The sequence below is a fragment of the Trichomycterus rosablanca genome, chromosome 7 (assembly GCF_030014385.1).
Source record: "Trichomycterus rosablanca isolate fTriRos1 chromosome 7, fTriRos1.hap1, whole genome shotgun sequence".
Classification (NCBI taxonomy): Eukaryota; Metazoa; Chordata; class Actinopteri; order Siluriformes; family Trichomycteridae; genus Trichomycterus; species Trichomycterus rosablanca.
The window spans coordinates 21,581,554-21,599,767 of record NC_085994.1 but is presented as its reverse complement, the minus strand read 5'-3'; the positions used below and the strand labels follow the sequence as shown (position 1 = coordinate 21,599,767).

The 18,214-nt window shown below is 38.9% G+C and overlaps 1 protein-coding gene across 1 annotated transcript in view; it reads left to right on the top strand.

Annotated features, from left to right (window-relative positions):
• The first annotated feature begins 16,774 nt into the window (after window positions 1-16,774).
• Window positions 16,775-18,214, top strand: part of tafa5l (TAFA chemokine like family member 5, like) — a 119,063-nt gene continuing 117,623 nt past the window's right edge. Inside the window, exon 1 of the mRNA XM_062999137.1 lies at window positions 16,775-16,871. Within this exon, the coding sequence (XP_062855207.1) occupies window positions 16,775-16,871 (97 nt within the window). The remainder of the gene's footprint in view (window positions 16,872-18,214) is intronic.

Genomic DNA, 18,214 nt, shown 5'->3' with positions numbered 1-18,214 from the left:
CCCTGAGCCATTCTAATGTGTGATTGGCTGCCCTGATGGAAGCATATTTTTTCTTCATTCCAGTTGAACTTTTTTCCTTGGTAAAAGTTTACCCACAGTGCTGTAGGATCAGAGAATCCACAGAGAGCAGAATATGCTGTCAATCAAAAAATGGCAATTAAGCAGAAGAAGCACCATCTGGCATAGCAGAACACCCAGCATTCTTAAAAGATTAGAGACAAAAAAAACGATGTATTATTTAAATGAATGCTGCTGACATCTAATAACACTGTATCAAGGATTTTAACATTATGTACATTTTGATGAGGTTTATCTGGAGGCTTTTGTCCTGCCATGCCGTCTAGTCAGAGCCAGCCCATGGCATAGGCGGTATAGGAGAATGCTATGGGCATCGTCCATCCATAGGGGTGCCTGACCCACACCATCATAACTTTATAGTAAAAAATATAAGTACTAATATTTTCTGATGTGTGATGCGTGCACCGTACGGCATCCCCCTGGCACATAAAACCCACCTTTTTCTTATTTCATATAAAAAGCAATAAAGATGCATGGGCATTTAATTAACACATTCCTAAAAGGCAACACAGATGGCTGATTTCGTAGCTTCTTAATCAGAGCCAAATGGCTTATTAGATCGAATGTTTGATCTGTTGTTGAGTTTCACATATTTTGGTCTCAATCTACTGTTGATGTGGAGCCAGCCTTAAATCACTTGCCAGCATTTAGTTCCTATAAAGATCTTAGAACTTTTCTTCATTCTTTGTGCTCTTTATTAACATTAGGGTTGTGCTGGGTGCCGGCCAGTAACGCTAAGTACGAGGCACAAATATACCCTGGACAGGGCACTAGATTATCCCAGGGCACTAATCAATTACTCACCAACCAAAAAGTGATGATTTTAAGTAGCAGTGGGCAGTGGGAGAAACTGAAGTATCCTAGAGAAATTTACACAGAGAACATGCCAAATTAGATCATGAAACTTTGCAACAGTATTCTTACGTTTACTTTTATTTATTTCATTAATTCATTTATTAATAAACATCCATTCTTGCATTTTAGATCTGCAACACATTCCAAAAAGTTGGGACACTAAAGCATTTGCCACGTTGTATTGTTGCATTCCTTTTCAACACACTTAAAATATGTTTTAGCATCAAGGATACCAAGTAATAAAGTGTTTCAGGTGTTTATTTGTCCCATTCTTCCTGCAAACACATCTTAAGATGTGCAACAGTACATGGTTGTTGCTGTCACATTTTTCGTTTCACACATTCTCTGCTGGGGACAGGTCAGTACCTGTACTCTCTTCATCCACAGTCAGGTGGAAGTAATTTGTGCAGAATGTGGTTGTGCATTGTTGTCTTGTTAAAAAATGCATGGACGTCCCTGGAAAAGATGTCGTCTTGAAGGCAGCAAATGTTGCTCTAAGATCTCAATGTACTTTTCTGCATTAATACTGCCATCACAGAAGTGTAAATGACCTTTGCCAAGGGCACTGACACAAGCTCATATCATGACAGACCCTGGCTTTTGGACTTGTTGCTGATAACACTCTTGATGGTGTTGAGGGAATTCAAAATAACCCTTAAAGATTGACACATAAAACAGGAGTAATAGTAAAAGCAAAAAATCAATTTATTACTCAGCTGAGGACCCATCTCATAATGCAAACACACACAGGCCTTTACAGGAGAGAAGGGTAGATACCGTCCACCCTATCGGCTTATTTATACTCCGCTTTAATCTAACTCTTCTCAGCGACCCAGCTCAAGGCCGACTTTCCACACCAAACTTGTTTATAGCTTTACAAGAATAGTTAGCTTGTTAAGAACATGGCGTACTTGCATAAGAATGTGTGTGCAATCAAAACTGTGCCCATGCCAAGGTCAACATATCACTGGGCTGAAATCTTCAAAAATTTACTTCTACCTCTGCTAATTGTTCTAAGAAAGCAGAAACTTATGAGTTCAATGCAAATAACTAATAAAATATCAAATTTCCAGTCACAATTATCCTTTTTGTCTTCGGTCCAGAGCACATGGCATCTATTTTTATTAAAAAGGTCTGGAATACTGATTCACCTGACCACAATACATGTTCCCTGTGTGATGGCTCACCCCAAAGAACTCCATGCTGCTCCTGGACATGGTTAACATTAGGCTTCTTTTTTGCACAGTTAGGTTTTAAATCACATTTATGAATGTAACTCCATATGATAGTACAAAGTAATCTCTTGCCCATGTGGTTATATCAGCTGTTGATGAATGGCACTTTTTTGGAGTGTGTTGCAGTCCTGAAATGCGGTAATGGATGTATATTAACAAATTAAACAATTATATTGTATTTATACTGTCTGCAATGAAATAAAAGTCAAAGTAAATGCAGGAGTATTTTCTGATTTGGGATTGTACATACAGACATGGTTGGCTATGTCTAAGGGAAATGACCAAGGCCCACAATAATTTGGTGTCCTGTCTGGGGTGTGTAACTGAACTGCATTCAGTGGTTCCAGGAAAGCTGAACCTGTCCGACCAAGACCAGAATAAAGTGGTGGTAAAACGTGAATGAAAATCAAATGAAAGACACAAGCAGTCGATTTGATTTATATACCGAATCACGAGTCTTATGAAATTTAAATTCAAAATAATTTATATTAATTATTAGGATTACGGGTGGCACAGTGGCTTGGTGTGTAGCACTGTTGCCTCACAGCAAGAAGGTCCTGGGTTCGATCCCCTGACGGGGTGGTCCAGGTCTTTTCTGTGCGTTTGCATGTTCTCCCTGTGTCTGCGTGGGTTTCCTCAGCAAGCTCCGGTTTCCTCCCACAGTCTAAAAACATGCAGTCAGGTTAATTGTAGACACTGAATTGCCCTATAGGTGAATGGGTGTGTGTATGTGTGTGTGTCTGCCATGCGATGGACTGGCGCCCCATCCAGGGTGTTAGTGTGTGCCTTGCGCCTATTGAAAAGCTGGGATAGGCTTCAGCACCCCTCCCCCCTTGCGACCCTAATTGGATAAGCGGTTAAGAAAGTGAGTTAGTGAGTATTAGGATTACTGTATACTAATTATGTCAGCGCTGGTATTATTAAATGTGTATTTTTTAAACAAATATCTAAATAAACTTAAAACTACAAATAAGTTTGTGTTTATTGACCAGTTTATCACCAATAATTTCCAAACCAACACAACCATAACCATTTACTATAATTATTTGGTTGGGGTCTCAGAACTGAAAGAAAGTATACATTGCACGTATAATATTTTATTTATAAGTAGTAAGCTGATATTTAATTAGAGATTTGTAATAGTATTAGTGTGAAAATCTTTACTTGTTGAGTTATTTTTACAGTATATAGAGGTTCGGTTAAAAAGTATTCCTTTAACCACTTAGATACCGCTACCGCTCAGGTGGTGCAGCGGTAAAATAAGCTGGGATTTCAAATACATTGTATCGAATCTCAACTCTGCCATCCGACTGGGCAGCCACATGAACAACGATTGGCTGTTGTTCACAGGGTGGGTAAGCCGGACCAGGGTTTCTCATGACTGGTGCAATTGCGACCTCTGCTGGTCTGCTGATTGATGGTGCCTGCGCAGAGTTGGGGAATAATGCTGATTAGGGTGTGGCTCTCTATACACAAAGCTGATCCTCATATGAACTCGCCTCGTGCAGGTGAAAAGAGGCAGTCAGTACTGATCATGTGTTGGAGGGGGCGTGTGTCAGTTGCGAAGCTCCTCAGTCAGCAGTGGAGAGTTGTATCGGTAGAGGTGAAGCGTAGTGCAATCAGGGTAATTGGATACGACTAGAATAGGGGAGAAAATTTGGAGAAAAGAGGAAAAAAAACACTGTTTACCAGTCCCAGTAAACAGAAATTATCCAAAGAAAAGTAATAAATAGACATTATCAAAAAAGCAAATAAAAAACAAACTGCAAGTGCACTAGGATCTTTTGCTCATCAAATACGTGACATTGGTTGCTCTGATTCTTGCTCTGATGAATGCTAGAATGGTATCACAGATTGTGATCATTTAACTTTCCAAATCACAGCCAAGTTCTCATATAAGTACAGCGTAGGCTTTTAAACACTGCCACAAGGTGTGATAATTTCCAGCCTACGCTCACAAAGGTAACAAGAATGCTTTGTGAACGCCAAAGCTGTTGTTTATGCAAATCCTATTCTTGTTTAATCTTGTTACATACATTTACTTGACTTTGTTTTGTAGAAATAAGAGTATATTTCTAGAGCTCAGATGAAGCTAATGATTCTGTAATTAATACAACATGCATTTCAATTTACTTGTTTTTAGGTCTGTCTGTGTATGATTGAAGTAAATCCTAATAATAGCTTGGTACATTCAGAGCTGTAGATAGAGAGAGTTGCGACACTCCTTGATCTCGCCGCCACGTGGTCACATGGTTCATGTAACCCTCCAATAGTTCCAAACAAACCCGGCGCTGTCATGTTCTCATATGGGACAGGCATCAGTGAATAAATAATAAACATTTGTACAATTTCTGGGTACTTTTAACTGCCTTTACATTTACTGCATCTGCTTTAATGTCAATTTGGTATATGAAGTGGAGATTGGTATATGAAGATTGATGTTTATAATGACTTGTTAATACAGTAGATCGTTCTTGTTAACACACAGTACATTATATTAGCATACATTACATAATGCGATATCATTAAGTAGTAGAGACAATATACAGTACAGAGATTAGACAGTTTTTTTGTTTTGTTTTTTGCATAAACTAATCTCCCTTCACTTTCCTGAGGATTCATAATAATAATAATCATTTTGGTTAAACACTAAGCCATGTGGCTGGATTCATAAGGTTTACCTGCACTGAATGAACAGATTCATAAACACACTACCGTACCAAAAACATTATAGTGCAGGTACATGAAATAGCATTCATTCATGTCTTATTTCATGAGTGATTAATAATTGATTCCTACATGTAATACATTAATGAATTCATTATGAATATGCACTAGTTCATTTTGTCTAATGTAAGTGGTGGACAAGGTACACAAACCATGCAGTTGAGTTAAAGTAGAGATATCCAAGGTAAAATATTACTCCAGTAAAAGTAGTAGTAAAAGTAAAAATACTCTTTACCTCCACTAAAGTACTAAACTAAATTTACCTTCAAATGTACTTAAGTATGAAAGTAAAAGTAGCATGATTTATTATGGCTCTAATGTTTTATGATCATTTCTGTAACAAGACTTGATTAATCAACTCATTTTAGGTGAAAAGACTCTAGTGTCATTAATTTAGCTTAACTGACTAAGCTAAATTGGGTTATACCTATTAATTAAGATAAACATGTAACATTTAGTGCTGAGCAAATGCTAAACAATAACAGTATTAAGTATATTAATGACATTAAATTCATTATTTTTTTAAAACAAAGCAACATACAGCTAAAAATGCTTGATAAGTAGTGGAAATGAATGGGGCTCTATGGGATGTTTGGAACTTTTCAGAGCTCCACAACCCGGAAGCTGCGCAGAAAAATGTCCCGCCCCCGTTACAACGGTTCCCTATGGGAGTGTCGCCACTCTGTTCTCTCTACTGCTCTGGGTACATTGATTAGACACTTTAGATAAGTGCATGATGGAGAAATTGTTGTAGATTCATTGCAGAAATCAATAGTGGGGTCAATAATGAAAGAGAAACACCAACCCGTATGTGAATGACTGGTAACAGTGTGATGACTGGGCTCAATAGAAGATTGCAGCTTTTTTAAACAGCTGTTGAGCACCAGTTTTAAGCAACTTTCCATGCCTCTGCCATGTTATAGGATGCCATCTTTTTGACATGAGCCATTTGCATTTTTTACTGTTATTACTATGATTATTCCAATTTCCAATGACTCTCTACAGCATTGTCAATATCTGCCTCATGCATGACAGCCACACTGGTCAATAAGGACTAAGAATAACACCGCCCTCAACAGGTGTAAAGCTTTTGGGTTATTCTTTTCAACATTTAGTGGTAAATTTCTTTATAGAGAGTAACACACTTTGTACACAAGCGCCCAGCTGGCATCACCGGAGCACCAATTGCTAATATTCTGACATGGAGAAGTATTTTTTACCAACACTGTCCAACCTGAAAGCAACAGAATGAGAAAGTAGAGTGCTACAGGGTATAACGTGTAATATTTCCAGTTAAACCAGTCCTTTGTAGAACATACAAACCTAGGGTCAGTATTAACAGTGTCAAACATCGGTTGAAGTGGTGTGTAAAGCACAGCACTAAATTCTAAACAGTGAAAAAAAATTCATTACATTTTTACTTGCTGCCTAATATATCCCACCCACTAACAGGAGCCGATTAGATTAGGAAAGAGTACTAAAATATTGTACTCAAGTAAAAGTACTATTACTTTAATGAATTTTTACTTAAATACGAGTAAAGTTACTAGTCTAAATATCTACTCAAGTAAAAAGTAACTCATTTAAAAAGTACTCAGAGTAAACGTTACTTAGTTACTTTTTTTAACAGGAGAGGGTGACAAGTTGATATAAATCTCACAATAGTTGTTTTTTATTTAAATATAATAGAATTTAGGACATTTAGGGATGTGAAATGTGTCATTTCAGTACAGACCATCCCATAAAACATTTTCAAACCGTATAACCACTAGTGATGGGTCATTCATGAACGATCCGATTCTATTGAACGGTTCTTTAAAATGAACTATTTATTTTTTGTGCGCACTTCTTATCGGCAGTAATCCACCCATTGCTTAGCAGAAACAAACACAGACACATCTCTGCACAAGAGAGGATTTTTCTGAAACTAAATGAATGAAACCACAGTATGTCTCTTCCCTGTAGTTTTTTCTCTATCACGTATTACTGAGTGGAATGTAATGAAATGTAAGCCCAGTTTGGCTACAAGTTATACAACAGATGATTTATTGCAATTATTTTAACCAATTTTTGTTATTAAAATATACTTGTTGTCAATTTGTATACTTTTGACAACAATCTTTTTTTCTCATTTAAGTGTTGTTTGAATTAGATGATTGTTCATCCTTGATATTAATATCGAGGCTGTATTATAGTTACAGTAGCGCCTCTCGCTGCCTGAACAAAAGAATGAAAAGCCATTTTTTTGAACGGCTCTTTAAAAGGAACTGAGCCAAAAGATCCGACTCCCCATCGCAGAATTCACTGCAGCAGTTTCCCAGATACAATTTTTTAGCATTTGTTTTTACTCAGTAACAGATGTTATTTGAAATGTAGCGAATTACAATTCGTAATACAAAACATACTTAAGTAAAAGTAAAATTACAGGTTGTAAAATCTACTTTAAAAAGTAAAAGTACACAAAAAAACTACTCAATTACAGTAACGCGAGTAAACGTACTTGTTATCTTCCACCTCTGCCGATCAGGCACAACATGACCACCTTCCTAATATTGTGCTGATCCCCCTTTTGCTGCCAAAACAGCCCTGACCCATCGAGGCATGGACTCCACTAGACCCCTGAAGGTGTGCTGTGGTATCTGGCACCAAGATGTTAGCAGCAGATCCTTTAACTCCTGTAAGTTGTGAGGTGGGGCCTATGCAGCCCCATACACAACAAACTGTGATGCACTGTGTATTCTGACACCTTTCTATCAGAACCAGCATTAACTTCTTCAGCAATCTGAGCTACAGTAGCTCGGCCAGCCTTCGCTCCCCACGTGTATCAATGAGCCTTGGCAGCCCATTACCCTGTCGCTGGTTTACCACTGTTCCTTCCTTGGGGGCAGCACGGTGGCTAAGAGGGTAGCACTGTCGCCTCACAGCAAGAAGGTCCTGGGTTCGATCCCCAGGTGGGTCTGGGTCCTTTCTGTGTGGAGTTTGCATGTTCTCCCCGTGTCTGCATGGGTTTACTCCGGGTGCTCCGGTTTCCTCCCACAGTCCAAAAACATGCAAGTGAGGTGAATTGGAGATGCTAAATTGTCCATGACTGTGTTCGATATAATCTTGTGAACTGATTAACCTTGTGTGAAGATGAACTGCTGTTCCTGTCATGAATGTGGCCAAAGTGTAGAACATGACGTAAAAATTCTAACAAACAAACAAATCCTTCCTTGGACCAGTTTTGTTAGATACTGACCACTGCAGACCGGGAACACCCCACTAGAGCTGCAGTTTTGGAGATACTCTGACCCAGTCGTCTAGCCATCACAATTTGGCCCTTGTGAAACTCCTTACGTTGCCCATTTGAACTGCTTCTAACACATCAACTTTAAGGATAAAATGTTCACTTGCTGCCTAATATATCACACCCACTAACAGGTGACTTGAAGAAGAGATAACCAGTTATTCACTTCACCTGTCAGTGGTCATAATGTTATGCCTAGTCGGTGTATATATGAAAGAACTTGATTGGCTTGCCAAAAGTCTTGATGTCAGCCCTAAGCAACCCCTTTTCCGTGATCGAAAAGGGCTAACTGGATAACCCTGCACCAGTGCCTAAGTTTAGTAATGCTTGGAACAGAAGAGAATTCTTGCTCTGCATGGACAAGTGGAGACTGTTACAATTTTACATGACTTTGCATGGTCTTAGAGTGTGTTATTCATGGAGTCTGACTTAGATGTGAGCTTTGGGTGTCCTCATACCTGTTCATATGTCCTATACAGTGACAGAGATCAAGTTGTGTCCTCTCTGACACTAACACTGCACCTGTGCCTAAGTTGAAGAATGCACTTGTCATCTGTTCTATGCCATTAAAATGAAGGATGTTTGTCTACAGGGTAATTTATGGCACAAACGTTTTGTTATCCCTTGAAGGTTTTTAATCGTCTGACACACCAAAGGTCTTCTTCCTATCCCGTAGTCACTCACACTGACTTTCAGCTTATGTCACTTAATTACTAAGCCATTGCCATCATGGGGTTTCGGTTTATACGTTTCAGCTGATGATTAGCCCTGTCAGACCCACCATCTCTCTCCTCATAGTGCCATATTGCAGGAGAGGGACCACGCGTTACGCTGTTGATATCACTGAGAGTCTGTACCCACTGGTCAGGCACTGAATTATTGATATGATGCACTACAAGCGGGAAGTTTTAATGGTGGTCATTCAAAAGATGAAGTGGCATCAGTAGGGCCCTAAATCTTGACAGCACGGTCCACAAACTGCAGCTTTATTGGCTGCACAGATGGCTGGCGCATTCCAGTTCTCTAGCTTTCACTGGAATCACTGGGGATGTGTTTCAAATTGATCACTGTCTCCAGAAACAGTAAGTTACTATCTATAGACTGAAGGTGAGTGACCTTATTAGGTTGTAAAGGACTCAGATTAACTGGAACAGAGGGACACGTAACAAAACTTGTCAAAAGTAAAGAGAGGAGGATAGTAATACTTCCTCTGTATTTACACTGGAGAAAAAGTAATTTGTCCTTTTGATTTTACACATTTTAAAGCAAATAACTACTTTTAATTTACACACAACATGCCATTTAGCTATGCACTTACAAGTATCAGCAAAAAAGTACACATCAGCCATAACATAAAAAAATCTTCCTCTTGTGCTAAAAACTCCCCCTGTCCCATCAATACATGGACTCCACAAGACCTCTAAAGGTGTCCTGTTGTACTGGCACCATAATATTAGCAGCAGAAGTGGGGTCTCCATGGATATTTTTGTCCAGCGGATCGCACAGATACTATATGGGATTCAGATCTGGGGTATTTGGAGGCCAGTTCAACACCTAGAACTTTGACATGTTCCTAATACCATTCCTGAGCAATTGTAAACACCATATATATATATATATATATATATATTATGCATAAGGAAGGTAACATAAAAGCAGCTTCTGGGGACAATTAGATCACATGCTATTATTTGATATTGCATGCTGACCCATGATGACTTCATTATGAGCTAATAAAGAGAGAGCATAAAATAGACATAATTACTGTCAAACCGGAGTTATAAAAAGTGCAGGCACTGAAACTGGTGTACATGAAAAATCAAAGAGCAATAGAGAAATACAAATAAAGACAGAAGAGAGGGAAAAAAGAGGTAAAAAGAGAGCACATTTAAGCCATACTTTGCTGTGTTAGATTGCCAAAAGTAAGTAGACACATGATCATGAGCTTGTTGATTGATAATACTATTTCAAAACCATTTTCATTAATATGCCCTCCAATGCCCCCCTTCCCCTTTGTGGCTACAGTGTACATTAATCTAAAAACTGAGCATTGTGTCAGTGAGAATTTGAGTCTAATAATAAATGTTTGTAAAGTCTGGAACTATTGGACTAGAAAGTCTGGCTCACAAATGATTGTCCAGTTCTTACCAAAGTTGTACCATATCTGCATAGTACTCTGTATAGGAAAACAGTCATGCTGAAACAAGGAAAATGACTTTCTCAAATTAATGCCACCAAGTATTTAATATTGATATATTTGATTTAATACACGTTAGTAATAATTGTAGCTAAAACACTACACTCAATATTTAGGAGGGGTGTACACGTACATTATTGTGTAAGCAGAATAGAAATATTTAATGCAATTTTCTAATGAAAATTGAAATATGCTTATAAAAGTATGCGTTCGTAGAGTATCCACTAAAAAAGTGTGTGTATGCATGTGTATAATATATATATATATATATACTGGTGCTGGTCATGAAATTAGAATATCATTCCATTCAAAAAATGAAAAATTGTATATTATATTCATTCATTACACACAGACTGATATATTTCAAATGTTTATTTCTTTTAATGTTGATGATTATAACTGACAACTAATGAAAACCCCAAATTCAGTATCTCAGAAAATTTGAATATTGTGACAAGGTACAATATTGAAGACACCTGGTGCCACACTCTAATCAGCTAATTAACTAAAAACACCTGCAAAGGCCTTTAAATGGTCTCTCAGTCTAGTTCCGTAGGCTACACAATCATGGGGAAAACTGCTGACTTGACAGTTGTCCAAAAGACGACCATTGACACCTTGCACAAGGAGGGCAAGACACAAAAGGTCATTGCTAAAGAGGCTGGCTGTTTACAGAGCTCTGTGTCCAAGCACATTAATAGAGAGGCGAAGGGAAGGAAAAGATGTGGTAGAAAAAAGTGTACAAGCAATAGGGATAACCGCACCCTGGAGAGGATTGTGAAACAAAACCCATTCAAAAATGTGGGGGAGATTCACAAAGAGTGGACTGCAGCTGGAGTCAGTGCTTCAAGAACCACCACGCACAGACGTATGCAAGACATGGGTTTCAGCTGTCGCATTCCTTGTGTCAAGCCACTCTTGAACAAGAGACCGCGTCAGAAGCGTCTCGCCTGGGCTAAAGACAAAAAGGACTGCTGAGTGGTCCAAAGTTATGTTCTCTGATGAAAGTAAATTTTGCATTACCTTTGGAAATCAAGGTCCCAGAGTCTGGAGGAAGAGAGGAGAGGCACAGAATCCACGTTGCTTGAGGTCCAGTGTAAAGTTTCCACAGTCAGTGATGGTTTGGAGTGCCATGTCATCTGCTGGTGTTGGTCCACTGTCTTTTCTGAGGTCCAAGGTCAAAGCAGCCGTCTACCAGGAAGTTTTAGAGCACTTCATGCTGCTGACCAACTTTATGGAGATGCAGATTTCATTTTCCAACAGGACTTGGCACCTGCACACAGTGCCAAAGCTACCAGTACCTGGTTTAAGGACCATGGTATCCCTGTTCTTAATTGGCCGACAAACTCGCCTGACCTTAACCCAATAGAAAATCTATGGGGTATTGTGAAGAGGAAGATGCGATACGCCAGACCCAACAATTCAGAAGAGCTGAATGCCACTATCAGAGCAACCTGGGTTCTCATAACACCTGAGCAGTGCCACAGACTGATGGACTCCATGCCACGCCGCATTGCTGCAGTAATCCAGGCAAAAGGAGCCCCAACTAAGTATTGAGTGCTGTACATGCTCATACTTTTCATGTTCATACTTTTCAGTTGGCCAACATTTCTAAAAATCCTTTTTTTGAATTGGTCTTAAGTAATATTCTAATTTTCTGAGATACTGAATTTGGGGTTTTCATTAGTTGTCAGTTATAATCATCAACATTAAAAGAAATAAACATTTGAAATATATCAGTCTGTGTGTAATGAATGAATATATATATATATATATATATATATATATATATATGAATATATATAATAGTTTCACTTTTTGAATGGAATTACTGAAATAAATCAACTTTTTCATGATATTCTAATTTTATGACCAGCACCAGTGTGTATATATATATATACACACACACACACACACACACACACACACACACACACACACACACACACACCAATCAGCCATAACATTAAAACCACCTCTTTGTTTCTACACACATCGTCCATTTTATCTGCTCCTCTTACCATATAGAAGCACTTTGTAGTTCTACAATTACTGACTGTAGTCCATCTATTTCACTACATACCTTTTTAGTCTGCTTTCACCCTGTTCTTTAATGGTCAGGACCGCCACAGAGCAGGTATTATTTAGGTGGTGGATCACTCTCAGCACTGCAGTGACACTGACATGGTGGTGGTGTGTTAGTGTGTGTTGTGCTGGTATGAGTGGATCAGACACAGTCGCACAGCTGGAGTTTTTAAATACCATGTCCATTCACTGTCCACTCTATTAGACACTCCTACCTGGTTGGTCCACCTTGTAGATGTAAAGTCAGAGACAATCGCTCATCTATTGCTGCTGTTTGAGTTGGTCATCTTCTAGACCTTCATCAGTGGTCACAGGACGCTGCCCACAGGGTGCTGTTGGCTGGATATATTCTCAGCGCTGCTGTGTCTGATCCACTCATACCAGCACAACACATACTAACATACCACCACCATGTGAGTGTCACTGCAGTGCTGAGAATGACCCACCACCCAAATAACATCTACTCTGTAGTGGTCCTGGGAAAGTCCTGACCATTGAAGAACAGCATGAAAGGGGGCTAACAAAGCATGCAGAGAAACAGATGGACTACAGTCAATTGTAGAACTACAAAGTGCTTCTATATGGTAAGTGGAGCTGATAAAATGGATAGTGAGTGTAGAAACAAGGAGGTGGTATGGTATGATCAGTATGTATGTTTATATATACAGTTTATATACAGTATATATATATATATATATATATATATATATATATATATATATATATAAAACAACAATAATAAATAAAATAAAGTAAAATACAACAATAGCTGTCATGAATAAATAAATAATGGAGGCTTTAGGCAATGCAAGGTGAGTGCACTATGCATCTGAAAGAATTGATCAAGTGCTTTCAAAAAAGAAAGAAAGTTATGAGAATGAGAGAGTTAAATGAAGGACAGAGAGAGACAGCAGGAGGGGAAATGAAGGTAAAACCAAAGGATTAAGGGAGAAAGTGCTGTATGGCATAAAAACAGGAGGAAATCATGGGATGCACAAGAACCACCAAGTAAAGGAGAGATATACCGAATATAGGGAGGACAAAAAATAAATAAAGAAAAGAGATGGCATTAGAAACAAGGGAGTGATGAGTGAGGAAAAACGGGAGGATTAAGAAGAGTGAGAGAGAGAGAGAGAGAGAGAGAGAGAGAGATGCAGCTGCTTCAGATCCGCTACATTCACATTCTCACCATCACCACTACAGCACTAACTACCGCAACTCTCCTCTCACTGATTCCGGTAAGTTATTCGCTTCTTTTCGTTCTTATTCGTTTTAATTCGTTCTTTCTCGGCTCTATTCGTTAAAAGTGAACACGCTCTCATATAGATGAATGAATGGCTGGTATATTCAGGTTAAAAGCTGCTGTACTGTACTGTGTGTATCTGTTGCATTCATCAGAGACGCTGATCTGCTCGGTTTTAATCTGATCTGATCTAAATTAGATCTGCTGGACCTAAGCATTAAGTTTAAAAGAGCTTTCAGGTGTCCTGAGGAGAAGATCCACAAATGTGTTTTATTTCTTAAATCCTATATAAACTGTCTAGGAGTAAATATGTAACAACAACCTCGCTGCATTTTTGCTGCAAACAGGACGAAAACTGATACAGACACTGTTTAAGAAAATAGGAGCTTATGTGTTAAACATGTAACCTACAGGGTGTCGTGCTGTTTTTAAATACTGTTTAGTATGTTAGTATGCGGGTAGTTATGCGCATGGGTGGCGTACTATTATTTTCACGCACTAATGAGTATGGTAGATTGCGAGTTTACAGCTTTTAGTGCGTCAGAAGTCTGCAGATGCAATACTGTGCATTATTTAATTTAATAAGTTCATTATTTTTTTAATGACTATAGGATGCTACTGTTGCATACTATCATGAGTTTATCATGCAGATAGATTCTTACTACGTCGACTTGTACACAGTGATTCATACTATTTTGTATAGCTGGATTAAAGTATTTGTGTTAGTACTGGTACGTAGTGTCTTGTTAGGTTAGTTGAAGTACTGTTTCCAACGTACTATTAAGTATGGAAGTATGTGGATTATTGTTATTTAACAGGTTATTTTTTTATTTAAATTGTGTACATTTTGCCACACTGTTTACAAAAGAAAGACTGACATATGTGACTATGGGGACAGTGGTAGCTTAGTGGATAGAACTTCGGACTATCAATCCCATGCAGCCGCTGTTGGGCCCTTGAGCAAGGCCCTTAACCCTTAAGGGGTGCCATAATATGGCTGACCCTGCGCTCAGACCCCAGCATCCAAACAAGCTGGGATATGCGAAGAAAACATTTCCTTGTACTGTACACCTGTATATTTATATATGACAAATAAAGGCATTCTTCTAAATTATTGGGACACATCATTTATGGTGTACTTTTCAGTTACCAATTCATCTTGGTCTGGGTCGCAGTAGGTGCGAAACTGCTAAGGGCAGCTTAGACATTCACATTTACTCACACGTCAAGGCCTAGGACAATTCAGCAAAGCAATTCGGAGCACTCGGAGCAAACCATCATGGACATGGTGAAAACATGCAAAATTCCTTAAAGATAGTAAGCTAAGAGAAAGATCAGACTCAGGTTTCAAGGACCTATGTTGCTTTGTGGCACCCACTCTACATACCGTACCACCATGCAAATTCACAAGACAAAAATAAAAAGTGGATTTCTACTTTAAACCTGCTTAGTATGGTAGAATGTGATTTGATACCATTTTGTGAGGTAAAATGTGTGGCTAAGTACTGTAGTTCAAATGGCATTTGGTAAAGTTGGGTACAGTTAATGCTTACATACTTGCTAATACGTTAGGATAAAGACTAAACCCACTTGTTCATCTCAAAGGTGAAGCCAACATTATTAATTCAATGTCAACAGTTTTGATGGTGGTAATAGCATCAAGAGTGTAAAAATCAGTTGTTTCTTGAACTATACAGTTTAATGGTGTGGATTTCATTGTCAAAATACTAATATACTGCTGAGGATCTAACTGCAATTTTATGATAAACAGTAACAAAGTCCTCACAGCATTGCGCTTCTATAGTGCACACAATTTATTGGTGATTGTGTAGCTGACTGCATGTACCCATACAGTCCTATAGCATAGTTTAGCAGGTATTCTTAATCCTTTTACACATTCATTTACACTAGACTACTATACTATTAAAATTAAATGTGTTTATGTGTTATGTTAGCATCTGCATTACCTATATTCTTTTTTTCTATTTTATTTATACTTTTCCAATTGTGTCTGCTGCAGACACTGCCAATTGTGGCATTTACATTTACATTTTCGGCATTTAGCAGATACTTTAATACAAAGTGACTTACAGTTGTGATATTGTACAATCTAAGCAATTGAGGGTTAAGGGCCTTGCTCAAGAGCCCAACAGTAACAACCTGGCAGTGATGGGGCTTGAACCGGCAACCTTCTGATTACTGGAACAGTACCTTAACCACCTGGGGCCAATATCTATTGTCTGTAGGTGGACTTAAATGTGACTAAATTGCAATTGCTTTGTTTACATTGTGTGCTTTGATTTTTTATTTAAATGTAAAAGTTATCTACTTAATTTTGAACTTAATGATGGTTAATTATAAAATATGTATTAAATACAGAAATGTATAGTACTTAGAGTAACAGTTTCTTGTAAATACAAAACATTAAAACCAACAACTAATTACATTTTGTAATCACTGTGCATGATATGAAATGATGTAGCTAGAGATTAGATCAAAACTCTGAGTATTCCTTTAAGAAACGTTCAGTATTCCTTTTAACATCACAGCCTCATTTGTTATTACTCACCCTCTCGTTCACTCACTCAGTCTCTCTCTATATCTTTTCCCCACAGACCTGGCCTTTCCATTATAAGATGATGGGATTAAGACGAATGGAGTGTAATCTTTTTGGAGAGCAGTAAACACCAGCAGCACGTCTTTTGGACCAGATCTGGATTTTTTAACATTAAAGCCTACCTACGCAACCTCTTTGCTTCTAAACCCTGTCAAGTGTATGTGGATATTGTGTTTGTCTACCTTTCTAACCATGGCTGCTTTAAACTCCTGACCTTGGCCCAGTAAATGAGAAACTGCAGGACTATTGAAACTGCTTTTAACATTCTTCAATGCATTAAGGGATCTCACTAGTATTGCACCGGTGTTGCTTCTCCACATCGTTTGAGTTTTCTTTCCCCTCCTTGGATCCTGTCTACATGGACTCATTCATGGCATTTACTCAGTACTGTGTGATTTGGTGGTAATCCACTACATCAGGAGTGTTTTAAGGGGACGGGGGGTGGGGGAGGATGCAGGCTGGGCTGCGGGCGCTGTGCGTCGGTGGAGGCGCTTCTCTCTGCTGCCTGCTTCTGCTGGCACTCATCTATACACACCTGCTTAAAGATGGTAAGCAAAATTTTTGTCCTCTCTGTGTTGGTGTTGTAGATGTCCAGTACAGCTATTAGAATAGAATAGAAAGCCTTTATTTGTCATAGATACATACACCGATCAGGCGTAACATTATGACCACCTTCCTAATATTGAGTTGGTCCCCCTTTTGCTGCCCCATACGCAACAAACTGCGGTGCACTGTGTATTGTGACACCTTTCTATCAGAACCAGCATTAACTTCTTCAGCAATTTGAGCTACAGTAGCTCATCTGTTGTATCGGACCACACGGGCCAGCCTTCACTCCCCACGTGCATCAATGAGCCTTGGCCGCCCATGACCTTGTCGCTGGTTTACTACTGTTCCTTCCTTGGACCATTTCTGACAGACACTGACCACTGCAGACCGGGAACACCCCACAAGAGCTGTAGCTTTGGAGATGCTCCGACCCAGTCATCTAGCCATCACAATTTGGCCCTTGTCAAACTTGCTCAAATCCTTACACTTGCCCATTTTTCCTGCTTCTAACACATCGTTTGAGGATAAAATGTTCACTTGCTGCTTAATATATCCCACCCACTAACAGGTGCCATGATAAAGAGATAATCAGTGTTATTCACATAACCTGTCAGTGGTCATAATGTTATGCCTGGTCGGTGTATACATATGTACAGCACAACAAAATTCTTTCTTCGCGTATCCCAGCTTGTTTGGAAGCTGGGGTCAGAGCGCAGGGTCAGCCATTGTACGGCGCCCCTGGAGCAGAAAGGGTTTTGCTCAAGGTCCCAACAGTGGCTGCATGGCAGAGCTGGGATTCAAACTCTTAACCTTTCAGTGGATAGACCAAAGCTCTACCCACTAGGCTACCAAATTTTTGTCCTCCCTTCTCTGGGTGGTGCAGCAGGTAGTGTTGGTGTTGTAGAAGTCCAGTACAGCTATTATAAAAGCTTTTAAAATAATTTAGCTTTACAAAAGTTGCCAGGAAGTGTATTTTTGTAATAATGCAGAGCTGGAGTTGGCATGGATGCAAAATCTAATGAACCATGTTATTCCAGCATGATTTCACAATATTCCAAAGAGCATCTTGTAATGTTACTGAATGCTTGGCTGTTTCTGTGTTCTAGTGCTCTCATAAATGTTCAGTAGGGATTAGGTCAGGTGACTGTGGAAATAAGGTGGTAACAGACAGCACTTCATCTTTTTTGGTCTTAATGTAGTTGTTGCATTAAGGTTTGTGGAAAAAAAGCATTTTTACTAGTGCTGTCAGAGTTATGGCCCCACTTTACACTGATCAGCCATAACATTATGACCACCTCCTTGTTTCTACACTCACTGTCCTTTTTATCAGCTCCACTTACCA